At 47.1% G+C, this 15571-nt stretch overlaps 1 protein-coding gene across 7 annotated transcripts in view; it reads right to left on the bottom strand.

Annotated features, from left to right (window-relative positions):
- Nucleotides 1-14105, bottom strand: part of mecom (MDS1 and EVI1 complex locus) — a gene marked incomplete at its 3' end in the record, with an annotated part of 152663 nt that extends 138558 nt beyond the window's left edge. For all 7 annotated transcript variants that reach the window (XM_080007174.1, XM_080007172.1, XM_080007169.1 and 4 more), the window contains exon 1: nucleotides 13967-14105. In XM_080007174.1, coding sequence (XP_079863300.1) covers nucleotides 13967-14003 — 37 coding nt within the window. In that variant the 5' untranslated portion in view covers nucleotides 14004-14105. The remainder of the gene's footprint in view (nucleotides 1-13966) is intronic.
- Between the last annotated feature and the right edge of the window lie 1466 nt (nucleotides 14106-15571).

Here is a 15571-nt window from a genome sequence, read left to right on the forward strand (position 1 = left end):
ATAGCAGGGACATCACATGCTACACAGAGGTAGATAATCATCAACATACATACAATAAAAACAGAAATAAAATGGAAATAGACAAACTACACAAAGGCAAGTTTCGACAAATGGGTGTTGAGCTGCTTTTTAAAAGAGTTCACAGTGTCCACAGATCGTCACTCCAAAGGGAGCGACTTACAAAATGTAGCATCCACAACCTGAAAAGCAAGGTCTCCTTTACTTTTAAGTCTTGATCACTGAACGACCAGCAAAGCCTGATCAGAGGACCTTAGAGACCAGCCGGTGACACGGGGCTGCAGCCCATCTTTCATGTAGGCAGGTGCCTGACCATGCAGAGGTGATGACAAGAACTTTAAACCCGATTCTGGAATTGATGTGGAGCCACTGAAGAGTGACGAGAGTCAGTGTCACATGAGACTTTTTGGAGGACCTGGTCAAGAGTTTAGCGGCAGCATTTTGGACAACTTGGAAACGACCCAGGGATGTTTTGCTTAGGCAGGCGAATTAAAAACTCTGATCCATAGTGGCATCTAGATTTCTTACGCAGGATTTAACCGACGAGGTAAGAGACCCAAGACTTTCCCTAATCTTAGGGACAAGACGAGGAGGGGCAGAGATAAGGATAGCAGTGTTTGTCTGCATTGAGCTGTAAGAAATTACCTACCATCTAGTTTTTATAGTGTTGAGGCAGTATTTTAAAACTGACTATATAGCTATGTTTTGGGGTTTAAAAGAGAGGTAGAATTGGATATAATCTGCGTAACAGTGATAGGAGATACCTTCATAGTGCCTTATTAACTATCCAAGGGGAAGCATACACAAGGCCAACGGAATGGGACCAAGGACAGAACCTTGGGGCACACCACAATACAGCGTTTCAGGTGAGGAGGCGACGCCGCCAATAGAAACCGCCAAACTCCCATCAGAGAGGCGGGAGGAAAACCGCTGCAGGGCTGACCCAGAGATACCCACCCACTGTTCAAGTCTCCCAGCCAAGATACGGTGGTCATCAAAGCCAGCACCGAACATTGGCCTGCGTCACGATGCATCACGGTATCATTGCAGAGTGTGAGAATGTTGTGCTCGACTATTGCAGTTGTGAGCTGGTGGTTCAGTCATGGTTAGCAACCGCTACTGTGGGTTAAATACCATATGCCATTACAGCAGCAAAAATAGGTGGGCCGCGACAATAAATAAAAACGCTTTAATTTTCAATATTGTAATTAAGTTTGAAATTACCAAAAACTATTTATGATGTACATTCAAATGAGTAATTGGCACTGATAAAACAGAGCCATTTGGGATTGAAATTACGTGTTATTCTTCATTTATCTTTATCTTTTTGTTTTATCCTATTTTAACGTTTGTTGCTTTACAAATGGTTACATGTATGTGGATGGATTATTAATATGCGCTGCATTGCCTTAGGCCCACGTCAACATTTCACAAGTGTTCCGTTGATGAAATAAAAGATGCATCGGGAAGTATTTCGTCTTAGTCTCGCATCCGCAGAAGATTTCAGATTTCAAATTGGGCCGCGGCACTCTTAAGTCTGGGAATGGCTGCTCTACATCACACGCCTGTCTGTTGGCACGTTGTGTCTAACTGTCTGTGCAATTCAGAGTGCACTGTACCCCGCCGTGGGGATCAACGCGAGGAATCCGCTCATGGTTATGGAGGTTCCTGTCCGTAGAACAATCATACTTCTATCTGGACATCAGCAAGTATTACGATATAAAGTCCATTTTCATGATAGTGTAACCATACAGCCTCAACTTGCTTCTTCCGTCCTAAGAAGGGATTACTGTGTTACAACCAGAAAGTGCCCTTCAAAGTTTCCCCTATTCTAATTGTATGGATGTAACTCCACCCTGCTTTTTTTTATTTTTTTTCCCTCCCCCCTTTATCGAGACCGTTGCGTCGAGTCCCCGGAGGTGGCAGGCCTCGGGGCCAGACCGAGAACCGGAATTACATTAACGCCCACAGAGCATTTCATCAGAGCCTGCGGGGCCGAGCGGCCGGGACACCTGTAATAGAGTTTTCCCTCTCACAGATGCAAGCTGCTCCGCACGTCTATTTTTTTATTTTATTTTTTCTCTTTCGTCTGGAAGGGTGTACATGCTTGCGCGGATGCCGCGCTCCTTCCCGCGATCAAATAAGGGCCCCGAGAAATTGCATTTGTCGAGAGGATGATCAAATGCGATCGCCCCACAACAAACATATTAGCCCACGCCGTCCGCCGCAGAATACCCGGCAGGATTGGATTAACGAAGAAGCATGAAATAAAAGAGTGGAACGTGCGGAAATCTAAGGTGACTTTTTCTCTGCCGTCTTTCCCTCTGCGGCCCCGAGACATTACGGCCGTCGTATGCATGTCGAGGAGTAGCAGCAGCGGTGGGGGGAAAAAACGAGACACTTAAGACATGTATTGAATCCCGGCGGATTGAAGTGCTCTTATACAGCTCTGCGCTCTAAACACTAAAGAACATGGAAAGTCAGGGCGCAACGGTCGCCGACATCAGGTTTTTGTACAGTTCTGAAGACGCGGGCGGCCCTCAGGCGAAGTCCGTCTCCAAGTTCATATAAATAAAACAAAGATCCAAGCAAAAATTAACACATTTTCACTGTCGGGGGAAGGGAGAGTGAGAAGAAAGAGGGTAACAAGCGGCTGTCTGACGGACAAGACGAGCGGCGCCGCGGACGGAGACCTGGTTGGGGAATATGATTATGGCAGAGACTGATCTGAAAAGACCAGAGGAGGTCAAAGGGGCAGCCTCTCTGTAATGAGTCATCATCACTCAGTGCGTGTGTGTGTGCGTGTGTGTTTGTGTGTGTGTGTGTGTGTGTGTGTGTGTGTGTGTGTGTGTGTGTGCGTCTGTGTGTGTGTGTGTGTGTGTGTGTGTGTGTGTGTGTGTGTGTGGGAGATGGATCCAGTGGCTCCACTGAGAGATACTCTTGGATAAATGCACCGTGTCCCTGGGGAGGTAAGAACTAGATCTACATGTTGAGTTAACGTCAATTCGTACATTTAACTTTTGGGGGTGGGGGGGGGGACAAGGAAAAACATGTCTTAGAAGGAGGTTAAGATGCCATTCATTAAGTTATGAAATATGATGAAATGTAAAGTGTGTGGAATTCCTCCTGTTGGTGGGAGGCTGTGTTTGTGTTCTGGTGTCTAGGCAAACACAGGCCGTGTTGGATGTTGCTGTGGTGGCTATTCCCATGGTAACGCATCAGGGTCACTAAGGGGTTTTTGGCATTTTTCTGGCCTTTATATATATATATATATATATATACAGTTTATTCATAACCACTCATTACTTTTTTACTGCAGTGGAGCCTGGAATCCACCACTACAAGAGATATGCACCCGGCCAACACCTCGTACATGGAATTCATAAAAAGAAATGGCTCACACCGAATTCCCCAACTGCATTCTCAATCACGCTGCTCTAGCAATGTCTGGATGTGTGTGTGTGTGTGTGTGTGTGTGTGTGTGTGTGTGTGTGTGTGTGTGTGTGTGTGTGTGTGTGTGTGTGTGTGTGTGTGTGTGTGCGCGCGCCTGTGCGTGTGAGTGTGTGTCTCGGGGTATTTCACAATGTGTGTGTAGTCATTTTTCTGGCCGTGCAGCATCAGAGAAATATCTCCATCCCTGCTTCTGACAGCCTGTTTGTCACTCCGGCTTGCAGCTAAGATCTGACCTTCAGCTGCATAACTACTTCTCTTCTGCCATGCAGTACCTCTCTCCCTGCCATCCCTTCTTACCTACATCTCTCTCTCTCTCTCTCTCTCGCTCTCTCTCTCTCGCTCTCTCTCTCTGCTATATTATTCTGATTTCTCTGACTCTCCGCAAAACACACACACACACACACACACACACACACACACACACACACACACACACACACACAGACACACACACACACACACACACACACACACACCCCAATGCACCTCTCCTCCCTCTCTTTTGCTTTGCTATCCCTCCCTCACAGCCTTTGTCATTGATCGCTGATGCAATTGGCTGCACCCCCTAGGGCTCAGTAATGACCCCCTCCCGGCTACCGGCCGGCTGCTTGACTGGGTCCGGGCTTAGATTTTAGATTGAACTGTCAGCTGGCATCGATTAATATCCCTGGCAGAGAGACACAAACACCCACACCTGCAATGCCACGCCCCCCGCTGTCCCACCTTGGTCCGTCCCATCCCCACGCTAGGGCCTTCACAGGTGTGTGAGGGCTAGTACAGCAGAGCCATCAATAACACAATGGGGTTATTGATGGCTACACGTGTCTTGCATTTCTTGGATCAAACATTTAAGGGTGTTTGTATGTACATAATAATGTGTTTGAATCTGTATTTACTTTGATGTATGTGTTTGACGGGGTGGATGGCCGGGCCACATTACTACCACTATGGTGCAGAGTTTTTGAGTAAGAGACATGTATAGAAAGCAGGAAGGGGAAGAACAAAAAGGGAAAAAAATGGGAAAGAGGGATAACAAAATGAAAGGGTGGGTTGGCTATTTATCAACCCAGGCCTTAATAAAATGTTGGTTCCCATGATTTCTAACATTCATAGCACAGCCACAGCCTTTTAGCCGCAGCTGCAGCTTACGCTTTACTGTTGAGAAACGTACCACTCTGCTGCAGCTTAACAGGTACCATCCATTACAGTCTTAAAAAGAGGCGACTTTTAACCTTGATTATCAGTGCGAGTTTTGGACATTCAGACATTTTACAAGATCCTATGCAGTGTTTTAGATGGCCTTTTTTTCCCAGAGAAACGCCATGTGTCTGCAGCATGCAAAGGTTTCTTCATCCTTGGTTTAAATACTGTCTTGCTGCTCCCGGCGCATCTTTATTACAACAACACATAATGATGATGATGATACAACACATAATTTACTTATTTTACAGCCCTCACTTAAGCCACTCTGGACAAGAGCGCCAGAATAACTGCTTAAAATGTTAACACATGTTTTTTGTTTCCCCGAGCGGTGATGAGCAGGGTGTTGGGTCTCGCTTGGTCTGTCTGCTGAGCTTAGCACTGCAGGGCCCATGCAGAGCGTCCGCCTGTTGTGCTTGGCTGGCTGTCTGCTAACTGTCAGCGCAGTATCTTCTTACGCTGATGAATGGGAAGTTTCCAGACCTTTCCCAAAGCCCTCATTCCCTGGTTGGGACGCTTCATCTGGAGGAATGGCCAAGAAAACAACGGCTCCTCCGCCTGCCTGCCAGCTTCCCTGGAGGGGGGGGAAGGCCATGGCTCTCTAGCGGGCAGGCATCGGGGGGCTAAATTTAAAGCCTTCCCTCAGAGTACGACCAGGAAAAATGGAGCTCGGTTTGAAGAAAGAATAACAAGAGAGAGAGAGAGAGGGAGAGACGGAGAGACAGGGAGAGATGTTGTCAGGAGAATGACATAAGAGCACATAAGATGGAAGGAGAGTAATCTTTTTCGACAGCGACCATGTGAATATCAGGCCTGTAGGGGTCTGGCCCGGCGTGTGAAACAGAGATAAAAATCGATTAGCTTGTCCACTGACCCGGCGAGGCGTGGGCCCCCCTTCCGCCCCCACTGCCGCCCCATTTCTGCCACGGGCCTGACAGAGACATCCCGGCCCCCGGGCCCCCGGGGGCTCCTTCTGGACAGTGAGGTGAACAATGTGGTGCCCTCCTGTCAAAGTAAAGGCCTCAAGCAGCCGCGAAACAACAAACCGTGGAGAGACGCTCGGCTGCCCCGCGCGTCCACCAGAGAGACGCGGGAGAGGCTTGGTCAAAGAGGACACTGTGTGTGAGAATTGGTGTTCACGCCGAGGGGCGACTTCTTATTTTCGGGGAAGCAAAATGGCCGTCCTTCTCTCGGAGAAGCGCCGACGATCAGTTGTTTAGCTCGTCAAAGGGTTGTAGGGTTGCCCTCTGCAGAGGCAATGCACGAGAAATATGCTTGTGCTCTTGACGTTCAAGTTTTCCATAGGACGGAGATAGTCAGTGGTTTTTGGTGATTATAAAAGGACTGGTATTGCAGGTAGATAACTGGAAGTCCACTTCTTACCAAGCGACACATTTTAGAATCAATCCCTACAAATAATCTAGAAGCCCGCACCCCATCCCTTTGAGTAATATCTCTTTAGGTTTATACATCTATATTACAAACAATATCTTTTTGGTTCCTTGGATCTTCAAAAATCCTAGAAAGACCAGTCCACCTGTTGGACATTCCAATCCCCCCTCCCCCCCAAAAAAACCCTCTTCCCATTCTTCTATGGCTTTGTTTTTGTCATGTGACTTCCTCGGGCGGATCTCTGGGTGAGCAGCACACCTTTGATTCCAGGCTCATTGTAGCGGACCTGACCCCCGCGGGGTCAGCGGGTGGAAAAGCGGGTGGATGTGTCAGCGCTGAGCTCTTCTCCATGTTAGAATAATATTTCCCTGGTACTTTAGGATGCTAAGGCTAATCAAAACAGGACATCCTGGGGAGGGTGGCGCGCTCTCCCCTCCCTGGGACCCGGCTCGCCGCCGACCGCGGCGTGTTTTTCTGTTTGGCGGAGAAGCGACAATCCCAGGAAGCCGCGAGAAAGGGGGCTCATCAAAGCGCCGAGCGGGGGGCTCGGGCTGGAATGCGAGCTGGAAGGGAATCTCTACCACTGTCCTATTGTTCCGCGGCTTCCTCGGCCTCATCGCACAGCGGCGGTTCACTTACAGGTAAGCGGCCGCTAATCAGCGTCGCATTCCTCCTCGCAGCCCCATTGCTTCCTTCCACGGCAACCCCAGCTGACTCTGCAGCACCGCACACAAAACACGGAGCTCCCTCTCTCTCACTCTCTCTCTCTCTCTCTCTCTCTCTCTCTCTCTCTCTCTCTCTCTCTCTCTCTCTCTCTCTCTCTCTCTCTGGCGCTAGGTATAGCTCTCTATGTCACACACACACATTAACACATTAACACATAAACATACACCGTAGAGCAGGGCCGGCTCTAGCCATTTTGCCGCTCTAGGCGAACTGTCGACGGGGGGGGGGGGGGGGGGGTTAAGAGGGTCGTGGAGAAAGGCCTTCCATTACACACAGTGCTTGTTTAATTACACAAGGAGACGTTAAATGAAATAAAATAACCTAAATTTGAGATAAAAACACACAGTTTTGGCGTGCCGATCGCGGGCACCCCCTCAATGGTCCCGTCGCAGAGGGAGACAGGCGCGCAAATTGCGCCCCCGATCGCTACGTCCCCGCGAGGATATGGACTTCTCTCAGGGTTCTATTATCCCAACACCTGTATCAGATGCGGTTCTGAGTCTCGACGGTCTCGACAATATCGGTTGCCCAGTTGCCCCTGGTGACCGGATTTGGGCCGTTGTCCACGACATTGTGCGGTCAACCCACTTGACACACGTAGCGCGGTGTACCTACTGTATGTGTCTAGAAACTTTGGGGAAGGAAAATGAGTCATCCTGGTGAACTGATTTACTCTGTCAAAAATGGCAAAAAAAAAAATTGTAATACTTTGAACTAAGGATTATAATCATCGAGAACGATTTAGCACTCAATTCTAAAATTGTTAATATCCAGGGACCATTTCGTCGGCCTCGGCAACCGTGCACGATTGCCAACTTGGCGGCCACTTTTAAAAGGTTGGTGCCGCGGTGTGTGGCGTGCGGCGTTTACATCGATCGGCCTACGTACTTATTTGGACGCCCGCTCAAGACCGCAAAACTAAAAGATTTGATTGTATAAGATGGGATTAAAACGCGCAACGACGACTTGGTGTCACGTTCAAATATGTATCCCTTGTTTGTATTTCTTTGTTTCATTTACCGACGGGGAGTCGTTCCTTCAGCGTCATACATGAGTTAACCGTGTCCAGAGCGGTTTCTTTGGGGTCCAGCAACGGAGCGCTGCAAACTCCTCCAGGAAGAGCTCCACTTTGATCCCGTCTCCTCCCCTCATCCCTCCATCCTGCGGGGGCCGAGGGGTCAGCGCTTAATGAGCGTCAGGCGTTGTTTTGGTGCAGATGAAAGCTGCACGTGCATCGGACCCGCTTCGTGTAAGTACTGACACATTCGCATATGGACGCGCGGGCGCGCGGCGTGCACGCTCTGCGTGCTCGCGCCTGTCCCATCCTGACTCATCAGCCGCGGACATGCGTGACCTGATCCTCCCGTCCTGTCCTGCTGGGATAATCGTTCATTAATACATATTTTTCTCCCCCTGCCACCCTCCTTTCCAACCCCCACCACCCCCTCTTTCCTCTCTCCTCCTCTCTCTCTCTCTCTCTCTCTCTCTCCTCCTCTCCCTCGCCCCATCCCTCCACCCAGGGAGATCCCCCGAGCGCTACTGGAACAAACTGGTATCACCGCGCACACATACACACGCGCACGCATGCGCGCACGCACGCACGCACGCACACACACACACACACACACACACACACACACACACACACACACACACACACACACACACACACACACACGCAACACACGCACGCACACACACGGGCCGATTGTTGGACCGATTCCTGTCGCCGCGGCTCCCTCCCTGTTCTTTCTCCCCTCACCCTTCCCCACGCAGATTCAAATCCAGAGAATAAATAAATAAGCACATCTAAAAATGTGCCGCTTAACCTTGGGTGCCGGACGGTTCCAGATTTGAGAATAATCGGAAGAAGTGTCACCATCTGAGACCTTCGGAGTAAAAGGTTTTCGCGGTGCTATTCTCCGCGGCGGCGATCCAGTCCCCTGTAATATTCATGAAGTGGAGCCGTCTTTTTGGGGTGATGGATGTTGTTCGAGCACGGTTGAGAAAGTCATTGCGAAGTTAAAAAACAAATTGGACCGAAGTTGTCGGAGGAAACTTTTCCTCAAATTACAGCCGCTGTGGTCTTATTATGGGGCGCGACTGGCCTCCTTTTTTTTTTATTATTATTTTTTTTTTTATACTTCGTAGCCTGTGAAACCGTTTTCAAAGCCAACAATTAGATAATAACTGGAAAAATGATACACTTTTCTTTCTGTCTGAACATGTCTTTTGTGTCGTTTTGCTGGGTTTAAGATGCAGTCTTCCCCATAATAATGATAAAAAAAAAAAAAAAAGAACGGCCGGATTAATCAGTATTAGTGTTGTGAGACATGAGCCCAGATAGTCCGCCTGGTTCCCACCACCTGCTGAAGGTAATTGATTGGGATTTAGAATGATTGAAGGTCTTTAATTAGCTAACGGACATTGTTCCTCAAAGCGACGCAGCGCTAACTGTAAATTGCTCCCCATTAATAGACGGGGCGACAGAGACCGCCACCGTCAGCAATCTGTCGACGTGGTAACGGCTCGGACATCATATCAGCAAACACAAATCACTTTGACGTCGGGGGGGAGGTGGGAAACTTTGAGAACTCAGCAAAACGTCAATCGTCTCGACGCCATTTGAGATTGAAAAAAAACGGCGGCGTTTGTCTCAGACACATCGGAGCGGCAAAGTGCGTTTGTCTTGCCGTTCAATTCCTCAACACACACACACACACACACACACACACACACACACACACACACACTTTGCCATAGAGAAATTAATCCACCAAACACGGCAACAACACACACACACACACACGCGTCTATAAAAATATGCTCTGCTTGCGATTGCCCTGTTGCCGATGACGTCAGCCTGGTACCGGTGCGAACCGCAGCACACCAGGCCGGGGTGTTTGTGACTCGCTATCTCTAACTGTGACCTTTTGGAGGCGGGAGAAAAAACAAAAAAGAGCGATGGCTTTTCTTTCTTTTTTTTTTTTTTTTATATAGGAGGGGTTAGGCTCATTGTTCTGTGTTGGTACCGTTTCCCTGTGGTAAACACGCGGCGGTTCTCAGGCTTGACATGTACCGCCCCTCCATCCCACCCCGTCCCAACGCCCTCCCCTACTTACGTGTTCCCACACATCCCCTGCCCCGTCTGGGATGTTGCAACATCGAAGAACCACCCGCCACCCCCTCCGACCCCAACACACACAAAAACAAACACCTATTCCACGCTGCACCGCCCGTCCGTCCAGCGCCACACTTTTGCTTCACCAACAGAGGACTGTGGATTCTGCAAGTCGGAAGCCTTTGGAAAATGGAGGGAGGGATAAGGAAGAAGGCCGTGGGGAAGGCGGCCACCACACGTCGCGGGGGACCACGGTGAACCATGACGGGGGGCGGGCCGGGGGGGTCCGGAGTCTCCCTAGCTGCCTGGGGCGAGGGGGGGGCCGTCCTTCAAATGGGTGACAACAGCACATAAACAAACCACTAACCTCATCACCACAGGTCCCTTGTTTACAGCCCCGAGACCCCCAGTCCGGGGTGGACTCATTAACATCGGGAAACCTTTTTCCGAAAAAAACAAACAAAAAAAAAAAAAAAAGCGGCCTTTTTTTGGGGAGATGGATAGAACGATAGAGCGGAAAACAGAAAGTCCAAGGGAGAGAGAGAGAGAGAGAGAGAGAGACCTCCCTTCACAAGAGGAGAAGAAAAGTGACCAACAGGTCAAACAGATGGGGGCGTTGATGGATGAGGGGGTCCTACTCCTCTGTACCCCCCCCCACACACACACACACACACACACCAGGCTAATACATTCACAAAGGCACGTTCAGGGAACCCATGCATGAGCCCCAGCACATGCACGCCGTCGTGCATATATGTATGTATGCGATATTGTGAACCCTGTGACTTTCACATGTCGTCCTATAGCTGTAGCGGCAGTTACACCTGGTCCGGCGAACACACATTGAGAAGGTACATTTCTACACAGGCTCACTGCGTGTTAATGAATATATTGAATATATTTGTATGAAATAAAATAAAAAATCATCATGGGGATATTTGCAAAACATTTTTCCATCATCCATTTTTTTTCCCAAAGCATTTTTTTCACATTAATAAACGAAGAAATTACGTTTTGACTATAATGTAAAGAAAAAAATTGATCTACAATGAAATAAACTGAGTCATTTTATCAATTTCGAAATTTTGTAAAACTAATTTCAGGGGGTGGCAACCTCAAATGGACCAACTGAGGTGTAGATTTCATATATACATATATATATATATATATGTGTGTGTGTATATAAAGAGAGAGAGGGAGAGAGAGAGAGAGAGATTTAATAAACTGAAGCAACTTTTTAAGCATAACCAATGACTCCCGATGTAATGATTTTTTTTTTTTCAACTTGAACTTGTGTTTGATGAGAAATTGGGAACATGTTTCCACTCTGCTCTGGGCCTTGTGTGTCTCTGGTCCTGGTTCACCGCTCGGGGAGATACGGAACATTTGTACAGAAACTACCGGAGTTTGGCAGCAGGCGGAGACAACCAGGGAGTGACCAGGAGCGTTTAACGGGCCCTTTCTCTCTCCCTTTCACCCTGTAAATGGACCCCATCCATTAAGCGCTTTAATGAGCTCCGTCTGACGCACGGCCCCGGTGCACTGTGTGCGAGGAAGACGCACGTTTTGGACGCAGGGCGAAAAAAGGAGCAGGGGTATAGAGAAGTGCGCACACACAAACCACATCTGCGGCGCGATACGTTTATTATAAGGCCTGCAAATTATTGTTCATGCAAAATTATTCAAAATAACAACAATAATAATATTAATAATAATAATAATAATAATAATAATAATAATAATAATAATAATAATAATAATAATAATTTAGATCAAATAAAGGTTGCTTGTTGAGCATTGCTATATTTTTTGGACAAAACCTCAATATCGATTTTTCTACCAAATTTTGGTGAGGATGACTATTGGTGCTTCCATAAGATATTTAGACTGCACACAATAAATATTTGGGAAATATCACCCGTCACTTGTCTTATATATATACACACTGTATAGGTATAGGTATAATAGGTAAAAAAAAAATATATATATATATATATATAAAATGTCCGCATGGGCTGAGGCCTGCAGCCCTTGGCCTAAAAGAGGAGTTTTTTTCACATCACATCTGGGCATGCGGACTAATGAGTCCACCTCCATCAATCACTCTTCCGTTTACCACCTCTCCACCACCCCACCACCCCTCCATTATATTCACCCTTTTATCACATCAATATTCTCCACGGTGCAAGGAGGCCTGTGCCACACACTGAACACATTTAGCAGCAGAAACCTCTTATGAGGGGTCTGGGAATTTAAATATCCACTGTTGACACTGTGCAGAACTGGCTGGGGGCCAGCACGGCTCCAATCCCTCTGGGGGACACACGCACAGCAAAAAGCCCCAAAAGTTCAGGAAACTCTATTACAGTATCTCTCTCTCTCTCCCTCTTATAGTGGGAGGGAATCTGGGATATCGTCCACTCACTTCTTGAGAAAAGCCTGGAATTAGAGCCCTCTATGGTTTAAAAACCGTGGATGAAGGAGGAGACCTACAGGGGCCCTAAAACACAACGAATTGGATGAGGAGTGTGCGTGTGTGTGTGTGTTTGTGTGTGTGTGTGTGTGTGTGTGCGCGCGGGCGCGCGCGTAATGTCATCATGTTGTCATTTTGGAATATATTTATTTTTTATGGCACAATATCTCATATTATAAGGCTTTTATGTCTGCGTATGAAACGAATAGGCATCCATTCATTATTTTATTTTATTTTATTTCATACATTATACGTATTAAAATATATTTACTACCACGCACCGTAGTCCTGAGTGTTTGACGTACTGCTGCCTTAACGAAATGTTTTATTTATTTTTATGGTTTTGTTTGAACCGTGTTGCAACATTGTAAACTACCGTGGCACATATTATTGAAAAATAGAGAGCCTCACGATTTTGTTTTTTAAATATGTTCCAACCGCGATACACATTCTGGAGCACTACATATAATGTAGATTGTCAAGTCCATATGTGCAGAACGAGAAATTGAGATGGAATTGAAAACGCCGCAAGACATATAAGATACCTACAGTATCTACAGTATCTACACGGTATTAAATGTTTTCTTTTTTTAAATAACATTAGAAGTATGCGGTCTACGAAAATAAGTGAACTTACTAAAACATCAACGCATGGAAAGCTGCTGAACGTGTCATCCCCCTCGGCACAAATTCTTAAAATCTAGCAGATGACCTCATAATAATCAAATCCATTAAACATGTTTGTCTCGCGCCACACAGTTTAACACATACATTGTTTAATTTTGCAATAAAATAAAAGAAGCGCAACAGCCTGCAGCGTGGACACTTTACGCACACACACACACACACACACACACACACACACACACACACACACACACACGTCGATACAACCACACACACATCCATCCACACACACACACACACACACACACACATCGATACAACCACACACACATCCATCCACACACACACACACACACACACACACACACACACACACACACACACACACGGAACGTCAAACGTCCATAACTTTCATACACAGCCCAAGTAAAAATAAGTCGCGATAAAAAAACATTTCCACCACAACTTTCCAGCAGCTTGTATGTACCTGCAGGACCCGACGCGACGTCCCCTGCGCCACGGCTTAAAAACACGCAGAGAAACGCCGCGAGCAAAAGGAACACCCCAATGTCTTTATTTATCCTTATATTTCCAGCCGCACTTTTCCTTCCCCCCCCCCCCCCCCCCCCCGGCGCGGTGTCCGGCAGCAGTCCGCTCCGCTCCGCTCCACGCGGGGTGTCCGCCGTGCACTGTGGCCGCGGCGCGCACCCCGGCTCCGCGCAGCTGCGGCTCCCACGCAAAGTTCCCGCACCGTCCGCTCTAACTTCTAACCCGGACCGCCGCTCCGGGAACAGTTTTGGCTTTTGCTTTTCGCCGACCCTGACAGCTGACGACGACGACACGAATCCGACCTGGAAGTATGGAAGCATCATTCCCACCCCAAATAGATGGTGCGAACCGAAAAAGAAAGGTAGAACATGGATGTTTCCGAAAAAGAAAAGGGATGTTGCACCTACTTGTGGCCAGTTTCCGCGCCCTGCCTTTGGACCTCATGGTGCCGTGGCTCTGTTTTTTTTTTTGTTTTTGTTTTTGTTTTTGTTTTTTTTGTTTTTTTTGGGGGGGGGAGGGGGGAGGGGGGGAGGGGGAGGGGATTTTTCGCCTCCTCGGATGTTTTCCTCCTTTTTCTCTTTCTTTTCCCTTTTCCCCCCTTTCTCTCCTCCTTTTTCTCGGGGTTTCTCAATCCCAGAGACGCGCTATCTCTCGCGCATTGTCAGTTTGGACACCTTCGCGCATGCGCATAACGGCGCCGCTCCGCTCGGCTGCCGGCGCCGCCGCAGCCAGAAAGGGGAGGGGGGGGGGGCGGCTGTGTGTGTGTGTGTGTGTGTGTGTGTGTGTGTGTGTGTGTGTGTGTGTAAGGTGGGGGGGGGGGGATCACGTTGATTATTAAAACTGGATCCAGTCAGATGGAGATCTACCTCCGTGCGTCGGCTTTTAATTACAACTTTAATTCTAACGCCATCCTCATCCACCTTGTGTTCAAACGGAGTCACATCCGTCAATGTTCACTTTAAATTACCAAAGTGGAGTGTATCCATTAAAAGCCGTGTATGTGTTTTAATTGGGTTTCAACCATCGTATCGAGCGCTGGAAAATGTGAAAAAAAAAAAAGAAAATGAATGAACCCCCCCCCTCCTCTCTCTCCCTCTCTCTCTCTTTCTCTTTCTGCTTGGGCAACTCAAGTGACAGCCCCAATTTTAAAGCTCACTTATATATATATATATATATATATATATATATATAAATATATATATAAGAATGACTAATTATGAATTAAGCATCAAGTGTCAATGTATAAATCAGACATTTTTGGTAAATGCGGGATCCGCAGTCGATCTGCGCTGCATATGATTTTTTATTTTTATTTTTTTTAAGAAAAAGATAAAAGATTCCATTGGAGGCGTCTGATGGGGAAATTCCCTCATTTGTTAAACCCATTTTTTTCAAGCGTTCTCAACTTAAAACGTTCACCTTAATTAGAACTTAACCTGCATTTTAATTTCAGGAAACCTAGCGCATACAGGATTAAAACAAAACCGTCCCATAATTTCTCTGATCCATTTGTTTTGACATGGTAAGAAAACGGTCCCGTAACAAGGGGTTCAATCCAAACTTTATTTAAGAATTGGCCTGTATAGTAATATCGGTGAAAAAACCGCAAAATAAAATACTTTGCTGGCTGATGTTTTAATTTCAATTAAATAAAAAAACAACTACAACAATTAAAACAATGAGTAACGCAGCAATATAACATATGCAAGTCAATTCTATATTTTTTGGCCCAAGGTTTTTTTCAAATATCAATTTCGTTCGTTTTTAAAGTGCAAAATATGGCCCAAATGTCGAGTCGAACGCTTCTCAAATTGCAGCAGCACGTGACGAAGGTAGTTCCAAATTACAGAGATTGCGTCCACGTGACGTCACGGTGACCTTGCACGCGAACCCCAGCGGACCGCGAGCTCCCTCCGTTTTCGATTGGTGACGCCATCACCAATAACCAATAAAATAAATAATAATAATCACAGTGCGATTTAAATCCATCCAATGCGACTTGATAGAGGAAG

This window comes from Zeus faber (assembly GCF_960531495.2).
Source record: "Zeus faber genome assembly, chromosome: 9".
Classification (NCBI taxonomy): domain Eukaryota; kingdom Metazoa; phylum Chordata; class Actinopteri; order Zeiformes; family Zeidae; genus Zeus; species Zeus faber.